This window comes from Rhea americana, unplaced genomic scaffold (genome assembly GCF_003343005.1).
Source record: "Rhea americana isolate MKP2758 unplaced genomic scaffold, rheAme1 scaffold_5, whole genome shotgun sequence".
Lineage (NCBI taxonomy): Eukaryota > Metazoa > Chordata > Aves > Rheiformes > Rheidae > Rhea > Rhea americana.
In genome coordinates, this window is record NW_028186645.1 from 527,858 (window position 1) to 543,085 (window position 15,228).

Below are 15,228 nucleotides of genomic sequence, written 5' to 3' on the forward strand. Positions count from 1 at the left end.
GGTAACCAGAAATCTGTGTTTAGATCCTGGAAAGTATTTATGCTCTGACTTGACTACACGAAATCTATTCCATGAGAGCTACAGAAAGTTAATACCTAAATCTTTATGAGTTTGGCCAAAGATTTTACACTCCCAAAGTATTTGCTGAAGTTTCAGAAGTACTGAATCCAAGGTTAACATACAATTATRTGCATTAAAGAAAAAAGAAAACAAAACTGTTCAACTTTTGCTACACAATACGTGWCAAAAGCTCCAAATAGGCCACATGATACTTATCTTCACCACCCATGCCTGTAACAGCAGCAAGTAAGTACTAACCAAGTACTTACATTTCCTGTGTTAAATATCAGTAAAAAGAGAAGGGAACTTAAGTGGAAAGCAAATACATAGAAGCTTTGTCTAGCAATCAGCACCATTTTAATATTGTAAGACAACTGATCACCAAAACTGCCAGAAAAAAAAAAAAACTCTCCTAACAGCTCTGCCAAAATGATAACCTCTCAGTTGCTCCTAGTGCTACTGATTCCATATTAACTTAGAAAAAGAAATTCACCTAATACACTACAGTCAGTCACACAGATTTCTTTAAAAATCCTGACTGATGTCAACAAGCATTTATTTCATTAGACAGGTTTGGCAAACACTTGGTATATAAGGTGTTTCTCCATCTTGTGGTAATTAAAGTTACTATTAGAATAGCAACAAGAAACACCTTTTGTAACAAGCAAAGAGGAATACAGCTCGCCAAATCAGAACCATCGTTAGATGGAAGTTATTAATTACACTGCATTGGCATGCAGAAGCTAATTATGGAGCTGTGTTAGACACTACGAAGAGATAAAAGCAAAGGCTTGTCTGCACTACACTCCACAGAGCGACAGACACACAAACCAGGGCCTAACAGACTGGAATGTCCCAAGTCAGTCCAACACTGCAGATACTAGCAGAAGCATCCTGGGATGATACATTTGACTAGCCCAAACACAGTATTTCTTTCATAAAGCTACACAGAGTACCATAATCAAGAAAGTATATTAATTCCCATTCCCAATTTCACCCCCAGTACAGTCCTGAACCGTGCAGCTTAAATATAGCAAAAAAACAGTCTTTCCAAAAAGCCTATTTAATTGCTATATTTTTTGCCCTTTTTGGGGGAATGAAGAATTTAGGAAGAAATTCTAATAGCAAACTTGAACACAGTTCAGTTGGACAAAGACTTGACAAAAATACAAAATTAAGAGACCATTGAAAGAACAACTGTTTTGTAATCATTGCTAAAAAGAAAATCCATTTTTCTATTTCTATTTTTCCTACAACAGTGGCAATACTATCTAGTAAAAAAAAGCTAAATATTGACAGACTTTGATGATGCTACTCCAAGAAAACATTCAGACCTACTGCAATTCCCTATTGTTTACACCTGTACCACTTTACCTCTCTGCCAGTAAGGATGTGTCTTGCCAGTTTCACTTTTGCAAAATTTCCCTTTCCGATCGTTTTAAGAAGTCTATAATTTCCAATATGCGGCTGTTCATCTGCACAGGAAGCTATAGAATTCCTGCAACGAGCTCCAGAGCGCCCAGTTCGAGAGGAAACTTCCTGGCGTCCGTCTCCATGGGACGTTTGCTACAACAAAAACAGATAAGATTGAGAAATGAAGACAAAACATGTCAATGATAAGCAGCATACAACATTCAAAAACATTAGCAGCTCCTTTGAAAATACCTTCAAAGGCTCCAATTCAAACTTCAGATTCTCACTGAACTTTAACACAGACTCTCAAGAGGTTCTTGGATCATAACACAGTATCTATTTCATAACCTATCACCTGGTAAAGACCAAGTGGATCTGTAGTTGAACCACAAGAATAATCAAGCATTTTTAGTAACTTAGATGAACTGCAAAATTATAGAGTTACGGAATATGGAGGTGTTTGACGTTATTCCCCCGTGGCATTATGTTTGGTAACTCCAACTAGAAAGACTCTTGAAAGGAGACATGAACAAAGATTTTCCAAGAGCACAGACAGTAAAATACTCATCTTTATACAGTTTAGTATTACTGACAAAATAATAAGAGTTCCTCTTAGAGGAGATTTTCCTCTTGTACTGAACTCCTGTTTCTAAATAACTTACTGTCTGAAAATAATCAAGCTGTTCTCAAGAACAAGGAAAGAAAGCTTACTGATCTCAATCATATAGAAACCTCAGACACTAACTGGCTGACCACCAATCTGAGATACATGCTGTAATTTGTTAAGTTCCTTCCATTTAAGCTCTCTGAATATATACTAATTATATAAATAAGTACATATTATAGCTACATTATTCTTTATTCATTAGATCATATGGTTAAGATAACAGTAAAATACTTTTTCATTTACTGAAACATTTTTCATTTACTGTACCTGTTTCTGAAAGAGTAGGTCTCCCTCATTCCCCTTAGTTCTCAATTCATGCCTGAGGTCAATACATCAACTTCACTAATTAAAGTATTAGTTATAAATGCTCAGCAACCAGCTGGAGTAAACATATAGTCACACAGAAGATTATAGGCTAAATGTACTGGTATCCCAAAGTTTCAGGATCTTGTYTCCTGCCTAAAGACATCAGAGTAGACTTAGGAGAGAAAGCAGAATATATTCCTGCTTAATTCTTCTCCCCTTCTTAAAGCAATTCCAACTATAACAGCTGATACTATACTTCTCTAAAGCAATTACTTTCATCTAGAAGTATTTCCCTCAATTAAATCTTTGCTTAACTTAAATGTCAAAGAACTATTTTTACTTCAAATTCTAAGCAAGTATCTAGTTAAGTTTAGGAACAGAACTTCAAAGTTCCTTTGAAAATCCGAATAGCTTGCTTTCATTCCATGAGGTCTGTATCATACATGGTAGTAAAATGTCATCTCTGTTTGTCCTGCACTCACTCTGTTCCTTTCGTCACTTAACTTTCCATGTTTCTTATTCCTGCCACAAATGGACCCCTATTCAGTTATCTATCCCTCTAACCCCTTTTTGTGCTAGCTCCAACTCTTCTAATTCTCTTGTTGAAGTCCAGCAGCAAGTCAAAAATCTGGCATAGAGCAATTCAGTCTGAAAAATCATGGCAATATAGGTATGTGAGATCATAACTGAACAGCTAACCATCATGGTGTTGGCACAAATGAACAAATACATGCTGCCTGACATTTAATAATCTTATGTAACATATGATGTCAGAGTATGACATCATAAGATTTTTGGTCTGAATCTGAGCCCAACACCTATGACCAAATTATTTTTAAGAATAAGACATTCATTTCATTTAAGAAATATTAGCAATAGGGAGTCTACTATAACTCTTGGAAAGTTGTTTCAACAGCTACCATAAAAAAAAAAAAAAAAARAAAAATGAAATCCCTCCCCAAACATGTGGTACATGTATATAACGTTTTAGTATCAGCCTTGCTTTAGTGTTTTGCTATTGCCTGGCTACCACTATTGGCTGCAATGTTACCAGATTTCTATTTCCCAGATGGATACTTGCTTACTATGGTCACATTACCCTTTTACCTTAATAAATTATACGTATATCAAACTCCCTAAACATGCTGCTGCAAGAAATGATTGAAGACTAGAAAACATCTTGTGCAGTTCTTTTCAGAACTCTCTCCAATTCTTCCAACGTCTTTTGTGATATTCATGCTGGACATGTCAACCCAGCAGCACTTGTGATACGACCCAAACACAGATTGCATCTTTTACACAACACTCCACTCATTACACATGAACAGAACTAACTCTTCTTGGCAGAAGGCCATGTATATCTGATCATTCAACATCAACCTCAACTCTGTTTCAAAAAATACTGCTTTCCCCTCCCTTAACACACACAGCGACTTTCATCCTTACTCCTTAGTAGTAAGATTTCACATACGGCTGTAGTGAAATAGACTTTCCTTCCATCCAGTTTATTATATATATTCCTAATGATCGGTCCATCCTGCCCAAGATAATACTCGGGCATCTTGATCCTACATGAAAGTTTTCAGGAGAAACATGTTTCTTCTGAAATGCTAATAAACAGCACAGGAACAAGAAGTACATCTGTAACAAGATCCATTAGAAATGTAAGAGCTTGGTAACAATTCCTTGTTTACTTCACCTCATATCACAACTGGACCAACAGTTATCAGTCAAGCATTCTCAAAGAAAGGGCTGACRAGACCAATTTCCCCCAAAAAACTCAAATGAAGGAACTGTACCCTCGACTGTTTCCTAAAGAAACTGAAATCTTTCATCAGCCATTTCACTATTTTACATGCCATTAATGCCAGGCTAACAGTAACTATTCAGGTCATCTTATTTGCCTCTGCATGCACTGGCACAGCAATGTCAATCCTCTATGCCTCCCTAAGCTTTGACTTCCAGCAAAACTTGCAACACACAATGCAGAGAACTTCCTTGTCAGCATTTTTGCTACACTAAAGTGTCAAGTTATTCAGACCAGCTAGAAAAAGCAGCAACTGCTGACGGTAGATTAAAAACATCCTCCAACATTGCTATCCCCAGCAATCAGGGACTGGGGATGTCCTGCGCAGGACTACAAGGATATTTCTTCGGTATATCAGAGAAAGGTTCACGTTAAGTTCAAGTACAGTATCCCAGGAATACAGCTGTACTACTTACRTGGCACTACACTGAGTTGATAATCTACCCTGGAAACTATAGTATAGCAGAACTATTTAGAAGACAGCCCTTCCAGATCTGGTACAGATGCGGTACAGGCACACAAGCTGGCTTTAGCAAGAGCATTCCTGCCCCCAGAGCACTATTAGCTCAGGCTCTACAGCATACRGACTCACAAATAGGTTGGTTTCTCAACCACACAGCTGGTTCTGAAAACAAGAGTATCTACATTTGTGCTGCCTTGAGCTTGAACTGATAAGCTGCATTAGGACAGAATTAGCTTTTACTGAGGTAATTCAGACATGGTCCCAGAATGGGTATGATTGGAAGGGACCTCTGGAGATCATCTAGTCCAACCGCCCTGCTCAAGCAGGGTCACTTGGGGCATGTTAGACAGGGTTGCATCCAGGCAGGTTTTGAGCATCTCCAGAGAAGGAGACTCCAAAACCTCTCTGGGCGACCTGTTCCAGTGCTCTGTCACAGTAAAGAAATTCCTCCTCATATTCAGGTAGAACTTTCTGTGGCTCAGTTTTTGATGTCAGGTACAACTTGCTCCCAGATCAGAAAATGTGCGTATAGGTTATTCCAGAACTGACCTTATTAATTTTCTACTCTATATAAACAATACTATACAAAAAAAGGAGCTTTTACTGTATTAGCAAGTTCCATTCCTTGTAGTAAAACATGCCAATTAACATCTCTGGAGAGCTTCACTGTCCTTAGGTCTACTGAGGAATGACTTCTTATGTCTCATCATTTTTTTAATGCTTTCTATCTTTGCACTTAGTTCCTCTAACAGCTGTGAGTTTATTAGTACTCAGTGTTGATAAGTTTAACAAAAACTCCTTGCAGGAAGGTTTTCATTTCCACTTTAACCCAGATTGCTTCTTTTAAAGAGAATGACCTTTTGGAGTTGCAGCATTTGAAATCGAGCAGTGCGTCCCTAAGTATTTCAGTTATCTCCAACCGACTTGCTCATAACTGCGTTCAGCTCTATATAAATCAGCTCATTTACAAGCACATCCAACTTGGACTTCTATGTGGATCTATCAGCAACTCTTTCCTTTGTCAAATACATAATTCTTATGTTGAGCAGAACACAAACTTTCTAAAACCTAGAGAACCATTCCATAATTTCAGCATGGATTTTCTTTGCTTATGAAAATGAAGGAAGAAGAGGGCTTGAGAGCATACAGTACCAAAAGTCATAAACTCAAAAGCAAGTAAAATAAAGCGTTTCTCCCACCCAAATCATTTTCAATAAGCCATGGGGGGTAGATGGGAAGATAAACTAAATGTTGTATGCAAAAAGGACAAATATAGGTGGTCCAGAAAAGTTTCAGTCAGGCAGTGGTTTATATAGGACTTGGCTGAACCTCGCTACTTCCTAGGGTAACTTCCTCAGCAACTACTTTGATGCAAGAAAACCATCAATTAACAATTGCTGTCTCACAAAGGAGAAACATTAATGGGATCCTCCACTCCCTACATGGAGATGCAAGTCATTTGTCTTTTCCTAAATAAGCCTCCAGATTAGCAGATTTTGCCTTTCTGTTCTCAAAAATTTTATTCAGTTCAGGCTTTTCCCAGGTCCACATTTATATGGCTAAAGCCTTCAACAAGAATTTTTTTTTGCCTTAAAAATGTAACATCTAAAACAAGCAGGTGTTTATTTGTAGTACTTCTTCAAACATTGTGATAAGCAAGCTGTATCTCATGGACATGCATTCTCCATAAAGGTAGAACTCTTTTGTGATATTCACCACAGGCCTGAATGAGTCCCAAAATACCTATCTTCACTCCATGGTCAGGCCAAGAAAGACTATTATACTGCAGACAGAGAAGTGAAGCAAAGAGACTGCATATTTTATGTGGCCTGAGATTAGCCAAAGTCACTCTTCTTTAAAAAAAGGGTCTCCTGAATTCCACTCATGACAAGACAGCACCTTCTTCCAGACCTTGGCATGCATCAGCTTCCATTTCGAAGCCTTAGCTTTAGAAGCTTTTTCTGCACATGGTAGAAGTGCCTTCCCATCCATCTTCAAGCCAATAAGACAACTTCACTCAGCTTGCCCCCCCCCCCAAAACCCAGCCCTCCCACCTCCCTGAAAACCCCACTGATGTTACTCAACCCAGAAAAATTTGGAAATGGAATAGAACACCTTCAACTATGAGAATCCTTACTGCAAGGGAGGGATTGAGCCTAAGACCAACTATATTTGGAGCACAATGCAAAACCCACCTTTTCGCAAAAGCCTTCCCCCAATGATGAGCCGACATCCTTTCATAGCCAGATAATGATTAGCATGAAGAGAAAGAAAAGAAAGTAAAAAGCAAATGAAGTATGAAGGTGTTGACAACTGATATCTCTTTGGTAAATGTTAGCATTATCCAATATTTGTATGATTAGAGATATCTTAACATTCAGAGCATTAGAAACACACAGAACAGAGAGGATGACTAGCGTCAAAGTTCTTATAACACTTAAGAAGGTGCCAACAGCTGAAACAACCTGAAAGAGAAAGAATCCGAAATACATTCAAAAAAAGCTAAAAAATATTAGGAAATTAGAATGGCCAAGAGCAGAAAAATCCATGTTTTATGTATATTAAGTAGGAAGTGTTCTTTCTAGAATGGGGAGGACAAATAGTATTAACTTTCTTTTAAAGCATCTATTTTGTGCAATAGTGAAAATAACCTTCTGATCAATCACATACAGTATTAAAATTTCACCTCACAAATATCTCTAGAAATGTCTATTACCTTGGCTGTCACCACATCCTTGGATGAAATATTACAAAGTGATATTACAGAACTTCTTGAAAAGCTGTCAAGATCAGTAAGAATTACATGATAGTTTCATTAGATTTAGCATTTTTAATTATAATAAGAAAAATCTGTTTTCATGTCTATACCTTATAACATCAGTAAACTGAACATTCCAAGACATAACGAGCATTTGAAGAAACTAAGTAACTTTTTTCATTACCCTAATTCAGAGACTCAAAATAGAAATACATAGTAATTTCCCTCCCCCATTATTTCATAGCACTCTATTTATAGAAAAACATATCAGGAATTTGACACAGATTTTTAAAATACCAGAATATTTAAAACCAAACATTTTAAGACTAACTTTACTGCAGCTCTTCCTAACAATGTGCTGTATTTTACTTCACATTTATCGTTAACATCTTTAAGAATGTACAGGCTGCTGAGTACTACTCAGTATAAGAGACAAAAGTTTAGCCCTAGAAATATTCTCAGAGGTAGTGTCTTATTGCACAGACATGCCCATAAAAAAGCATAGATCAAGCCAGTAGAGTATCCTGCAGCTGCTTATGAAGGAATTCTAGTGGAAAGTCAAAACACAGACTTAAGTCTTTGGTAACCACTAAAGTTTCACACTAAACATTTAACTACAATTGTCCATATGCAAAATATGGCTCAAGGAGTCTCTAAATCAGCAATTATTATAAAATAGAAAGATATTCCTCCTGTTTTATAGGGGAGGATTTTTTTTGCTTGTCCACATTTTTATCTCCCTTCTACTATTAGCCAGTGCATGAAGCAGGACACTGAGCAAGACAGATTCTGTTAGGCCCAGTATGACTGTGCTTACATTTGAATAACCAATTCTTCGGTCTGGGCACGTATAATTAAAAATAGCTTTTAAGCCAGCTTGCTACATAACTGATCTTAAGGATGAACAGCCATTCCATCTGATGAAATTCTAAATGCTGCCTTATGAAAGAAAATACTCTCCAACATAGCATCAGTTATCAATCCATGCAAACAGATTTACTGACGTAAGTTTGGTTCAGTCCTACCATTACAGTTGCCATAATCAAGTGGAATAGCTAGGATGGTTAGAATTAAACAAAAGAAATAAACTGGTCTTCTCTAAACCCATTATAGCCAGGTAAGGAGAGAAAAGACTAATTTGGATGTTTCCATTCTCAAAAGGTAAAGAATTGTTGGCCTATTATTCTACCCAGTTGTTTAACTGGTACGACACTTCACAAAAAACAATTGGTTAGTCTAATTAGGTCATATTTGTCAAACAACCAGTTTAAAAACAGAACCTTAAGAATAAATATACAATCTTCAATACACATAAGCTGTACCTCTTGAAACATTCCCAATTCTCCCTGCCCTCAGCAGGTAGAGGGAAAACAATAATAATAAGAAATAGCAACAGTTAGGACAAGCCTGCTTCAAATCAAAACCAATACAACAGGATTCAAGTCACTACACTGCACAACCTGATGGAGGCTGACAGTACCGACTGACATCCAAGAGATTTCCACTCTGCACGGGGAATATTACTAACAAAAGGGTTGTGTTTAACACCTGCACGCTCACACAGACAGCCTGGGCAAAGAGTAAGAGACAAAGCTCGCTCGGCACTGCTACGCAGTGGAGGGGGGTGGAAAAGCTCCCCTGGTTAAGCACTAATAGCCTCCAACACAGGAAAGGTTGCTCTCCGTGACGGGCAGCACAGACCCTGCCTCGAGAGTCCTTCAAATATATAAGCGCTAATGYCTGTGTTGATGCCTCTGATGTAGTTCAGTTCACATTCTATACAGCAGCGTATGAAAGAGATGCAATTTGTAATTCCACGATTAGCACTGAACAACACAACAGTGAAGAAATTCTGCTTACATAATCAAAAAGATAAGTCTGGTGCTGTTCAGAAAAGCCTTTTAAAAGGTCTTTTGTTACTTTGCATATCAAGATCTGACATTTATCATATATTTCAAGCCAAATTTTCTTTACTGCTGATTAAAATTGATATTTATTGACATTAGCCTGGGGAATAACAGCTGAAGAGCCAACYATATTCTATTCTTCATCAACAATACTGCCAACTAAGTTGTTTCCAGAATCATCATTGTTAGTAATTACATGCTAAACAAAAAAACTCTCGCAGTTGGTTTTCAAAGACCACATTGAGTTTGCAGATAGAAAACTTTGTTTAGCTTTAACCCTGCAGGAACAAATCTGATTTGATAGTTAATTTTTGTTTATATGTACACACACACACACATATTCACACACACACATTTAAATAGCTCAACAAGCTGCTCTTTTATGGACCAAGAATTCTTATTAACCCAAGGGTTTCATCCAGGAGACTGACTTGAGTGTCACCACAGGCATACTCAGTACCTTTCTGGTTTATTTTTAAGTGTACTTAGAGCTGTAAGCATCTATTCACCACACATATTCTAAGATTTTTAGGGGCAGATGCTCTCCAAACTAAGCAGGGCCAACTTTATACGCCATGAGCCTAAAAAAAGTGACCTCCAGTTGTAAGCGTACTGACTTGCACAAGGCAGCATTATCTGACTGAAAGGAAGAGGAAGTTCCAGACACACRCTACTTATACACCATATGAAATGGAGATCCAGAAAGACAAATGCTTCCACTCTTAAAATTCCTTACGCTTGAGTCACCTGAGATGTTTAGTCAACAGAAATCATCTGCTTACATCAACATGACAGTACCTTTCAGCTAGAATTAAGATAGAGAATCCTGCAGGTAAGGGTATTAAGTGAACTGGTAAGAAAGCCTTGGAAGTCATCTATGGAAGGAAGTTCAGTGTACTAAAAACTGTATTTCCACTTGTCTTATTTCAATAATTTCTGTTGTTGGGTTTCCTTTTGCGGATTGCTACTTTTTAGGACACAATTTAAGTCACATTCAATGGCAAAAAGAAAACACACAAACAAAAACATCTGACATTTTAACAACTTCTGGCTTATGGTACTGTAGTTTAATTTTTCTGAGTTACTGAAACAATGTAAAGAGAAAGAAAATAGTTACCAGAAGCATAAAAACACAAGAAAGGTGTGTAACCACAGTCATGTACCTCCAGTTTTGGTTGTGGCACAAGTTATCCTAGCCTTACAGTGCTGTATTATGACTGGCTTTAATCAAGCTACAACAAAGTAGTGAGAAGTGTTTCTAGCTTTTTCCCCCATGAACTGGATACTCCCATCCTCTCCCTTTCATCAGTATTAACAGCTACACAGAATGGAGGAAAAAAAAATCTTAAGAATTAGTTTTAGTCAGATCATAGAGCTGACCAGACTTGTACGCAATTACACAATAATTAGTGCTAACAAAAAAACGATAGGTGGGAAGAGGTGGCCAGGACTGATTCCTGCAGCAGCCTTACATCAGTTCAAGCTGACAGCAAACCCAAATGTCTAACTGATACAGTATAGGTTGTTCAGCAGAACTGAAACACAATGACACAATGCTATACAACATAGGGTTTTTTTTTTGTTTGTTTGTTTTTTGTTTTTTGAGTACAAGCAACACAATACTGTACCTATTGGGTGTCCCAGGCACTCTGAAATGCACAAAAAGAATTTTCCTGCTCTGCAAAAATTTACATAAAATACATCTTGGATGAAYTCCTAAGATATACTTTATTTCTAGTTATTTTGCCACTTTCATCTAATCTAATTAAAAGCAAGATGATTATAATTGGTAAAAAATGTAAGAGAACCTAAACATCCCTGTAGAAAAAAATCCAACAGAACTCATGGCCACAAGCACACTTCCCCTCACTTCGCCTGTTTAAAAAAAAAGAAAAAAAAAAGAAAAAAGATTTCACACTATGGAAGAAAGCATTCTGATTATAGATCTACTTGTAATAGGAGAAGTGCGATAAATAATATATAGAATATGAGCTTGCATATTGTCTGCAAATGCTTTAATGCATTTCAGATCTAATCAGTAATAAATCAAGAGCTCCCACACACATCCTCACAGTATCTGGAAAAATAAAATTGGGGGTCTAACCCTAAACTTACTTTCTAACCATTTTTAAATAAAGAAAAAGAAATGAAACAGTTTGCTGCATGGAATTCCTTTGTATAGGTTTGAACAAGCACAATTACCATCATGTTGGCATTTTTCAATAGCAAATTTTTCACATTAGCCACAGTCATGGAGATAAGAGTATATTTTAGTCTCGCTTTTCCTCAAATTACTTGTATGTTGAATTCAGATTAGTCTGCAATACTAACACAGTCAGAACAGTTACCTTAGTCTTTTTCTTTTCCCAGAAACACAGCTGTGCAGTGAAAACAGAGGTTCACATTAAACTGTTCACTCAAAAATGTTTATTTCTTTTGCTATTTCATGCTCTTAAAAATCTATACTACCTGTAATTCCTTGTTTCTATGCACAATTCTCTATCACCTTGCCATTCTTTGCGAAATCTTTTTCTCAATACACTTGTCCTACTCTCCAGAATCTGTTTTCTGCTGCTGTTTCTTTGTCACTGGCTGTCCTCCATCCTGTCATATGCACATTCCTCTGTGCCTCCTTATAGCTTGTTTTCCATCGCCTGTTTTCCTTTTCCACTGTGCTTCCACACTCTTTTCTCCTCCAAGGAGTTGCTCTCTTCCTCTCCATTACTATTAAAACAGATTTACTCAATCTTCTGTCATCTAAAGGTTCTTCTACCGCRTCTACCTTCTCTCTGTTTTGGGGGAAGGAGGTCTCTTCTGCCTCTGTTGCTTCTTCTCCCATACAAGGGGCATAAAATTCTGTAGAAAATAGAAAAAATCTGATCCTCTCCTTCACTCTTTGCCCCTTAAGCAGCAGACAGCCACTGCTGTTAAAGGCACTGCCAGCAAGATGCTGCTCTACCTTTGCAGTGACAAGTAAATTTGCAGACAAATGGCCAGCTCCCAACTGTCCGAGTGTGAAGGTCCTATGATCACAGATCATCTGAGATGCCTTTCCTCTCAAAACCTGGTGACCCATAGCCACAGATTCTTTAATCCTGAACTTTAAAGGTTTGATAGCTGTGAATAGGTTTTGGGGAAAGTCACTGTAACTATATTTCCACTTCAGTAGTATACACATTGAAGTGTCTCAATAAGAAGTGGTATGTCCTACCTTAAAAAAAAAAAAAAAAAAAAGGCAAGTACTGACAATTAGGCCTCGTCTATTCCACAAGAATTGCCAACTGCTGCACGTGGTTAGCTGCAAGCATAGACAATGATAATTTGTGTTTGCCATCATTCTGGAGGCTAACTTCATTTTCAAAAATGCAAGTATAGGCAGGATAAGCCATGATCAGCACACTTACACCAGATTCAACACCAGCCAAGCCTTTGTCAGCAGTGGTAATCTTCCAAATAGAGAGGAGACATTAAGGGGGTCTATGGCCCAAAGGCTGTCTGAATACCTGGCACTTCTAAAGCATCTTCCCACCTGAACTTCAAAGAATCCTATGAATATTAACTAATTAAACCTCACTGAAGTGAAAGAGAATCAAGGGCTCAATTTACCTGTGAATAAACATCAGGTTTTAGGGTGGAAGAACAGTTAGCTGAAGTTGCAAAAATCCTATATTCTGTAGCAAAAAAGTGTAACTGAAGAGTAATTTTGTATGTGTTTACAGTTCTAGCAGTAATTTGGACAAACTAAATATCAATTAAAATTTAATCTTYGCAGTGTTTAACAGCATACATTAGGTGCCTTAATAGCTGATGGTCAGAACCTCAGAGAGAGCCTCTCTGAGGAATGTAGTACTGTATCGTGAGATTGTTTCAGTGGATTTGACAGGCAGGGATTAATCTGAGTAACCACCAATATCATTACCTACAGGTATTTCTGTGGTTACCATCCCAAATTACAGTAGTTAAAAGATCTGCCTTAATCAAAACCTAAGGCAATTCATCTGTAAGCAAGACAATCCTTGTACGTTAAATTACAAAGATTACTAAAGAGACGTGTTAGTCCAATATTTTGAAGTGAGAACATGGTGCCTTAAGTGGAAGACATGCAAAATCTAACTCCCAAGTGCTACAACACACAGCCTGTGAAATAACATTTCTTCAAGCACGTACTCAGCCTTTCCATCATTAAGTTACCTACAGTAGAGTTTGAATTAATTATGTTAGGAACCTGACTTGAACAGCTGCTAAAGTGATTTACTGGGCAGCCTTGATACATCTAAGTGAAGCTTGAGAAACCTCAGTCAGGTTTCTCACAGACTAAAATAATTATCTGAATAAACTCTGATAAGTACTTTGTAGAGTGTGTGACAACTTCACCTCTCTCCATGTCGTAAGAAAGGGGCACAAGATATTTTAATTATTTTCTTCCACAAAGCAGGAAGCTCATTTAGATTTTACAACCAAATATGCTTAGCTGGCTTTTTGCTCAATATAGCCCTTAGCCTGCAGGTTGCATCAAGTGCTAAAACAAATAAAGATCACAGAAGTTAGAAGTGCCTATTATGTCAATAAAATCCAAATCCCTCGTAATGCAGCAATTGTTCCATGCAGCATGTTTTCTAATGCTTTGTCTAGTCTTGTTTTAAACAATGGGGCTACCATCACTTTTCTTGGACTGAACAATCCAGCAGTTTTTCCTGATCTTTAACCAAAGCTTCCACTTTTCATGCCAATTCAAGAGATAAGCACCCTTCAAAAAAAATCCTCTTGTATCAAGCTTGGCGTCTGACTTATAAAGAACATCAGGTAGCCTTTTTAAGGAGCTAAATACAAAGTTTACTGATCAAGTCATTTTAGGCCCATACTGAGTGACATCTCCCTTCTGCACAGCTGCTTGCATTTCGCCCAAAGGATAAACGCAATAATGGTTAGACAGGGTACAGCAATATCGAGCTTTAATTGCTTTTATCTGCAGAAAGGGAGTCTCCTACTGAGCTTCATTTTTGGCTATCTGCTCACATCGGCAGCGCTCTGGGGTTTTTTTCCCCCCTCCTTCGGCATGCGACCTGTGTGATTGCTAACAGAGCGCCTGCCTTAAGCTTGTGAATGAAACAGCGTGTTTGAAACGAGGCGTTCATGTTCTTAAGCCCCATCTTCCTCGGAAGGAAACAACACAGCAGAGGCGGCGGCTTTTTCCAGGAAGAGGGCCTTTCTGCTGTCACCCGAGCAGGTGACTGGCGGAACAGCGTCAGGCTCGGCTAGAGCCGTGCGCGCCCGGCACGGCAAGGGCCCGCTCACCTATCTAGGTCAGCGAGCCCACCCGCGCCGCGGTCCCGGGGGGGGGGGAAGGGGGGCGGCCTGCCCCCGGCGGACCCCGGCCGCGGATCCCGCGGGAAGGCGGCGGCGGCGATGCGGCTGCACAGCCCCGGAGGGCTCGGCCCCCCCCAGCCCCCCGCCCGCCTCGCCCTCCCCCGCCGCGGCACTTACATTTTCCGTGTCGCGCTCGTTCACCGTGGGCAGCGGAGTCCGAGTGGACATTTTCCTTCAGGCGGGCGGCAGCGCTGCCCGCCACAGCGACCCCCGCGCACAAAAGCCCCCGGCGGCGSCGCCGCGGCCCCCCCCTCCCCTCCGCGAGCACGGGCTGCGCTGCTGCTCCGCGACGGTGGTCGCAGCGCGCCACCATGAAGGACGGGGGCGGCGGGGGGCGGCGTCGCCTCCGTGCGTCCCCCCCGCCCCGGGCCCGGCCCTGCCCCTGCGGCGCCCCACGCCCCGGCTAGATCCCCCCGCGGCAAAGCAGCAGCGGCGTCTCGCCCCGGGCGCCCGCCGGGCTCATCCTACGGCCGCAGCAGG

General features: G+C 39.4%; 1 protein-coding gene across 8 annotated transcripts in view; it reads right to left on the reverse strand.

Annotated features, from left to right (window-relative positions):
* Positions 1-15,175, reverse strand: part of MARK3 (microtubule affinity regulating kinase 3) — a 60,272-nt gene extending 45,097 nt beyond the window's left edge. For 2 of the 8 annotated variants that reach the window (XM_085317382.1, XM_085317379.1), the window contains exons 1-3: positions 14,866-15,174; positions 6,912-6,950; positions 1,435-1,626 (exon numbers count right to left, since the gene is read on the reverse strand). In XM_085317382.1, the coding sequence (XP_085173508.1) occupies positions 1,435-1,626; positions 6,912-6,950; positions 14,866-14,916 (282 nt within the window). In that variant the 5' untranslated portion in view covers positions 14,917-15,174. Of the gene's footprint in view, positions 1-1,434; positions 1,627-6,911; positions 6,951-14,865 lie in introns of all 8 variants that reach the window. The other 6 variants (XM_085317384.1, XM_085317383.1, XM_085317387.1 and 3 more) reach the window with 6 other exon arrangements.
* Between the last annotated feature and the right edge of the window lie 53 nt (positions 15,176-15,228).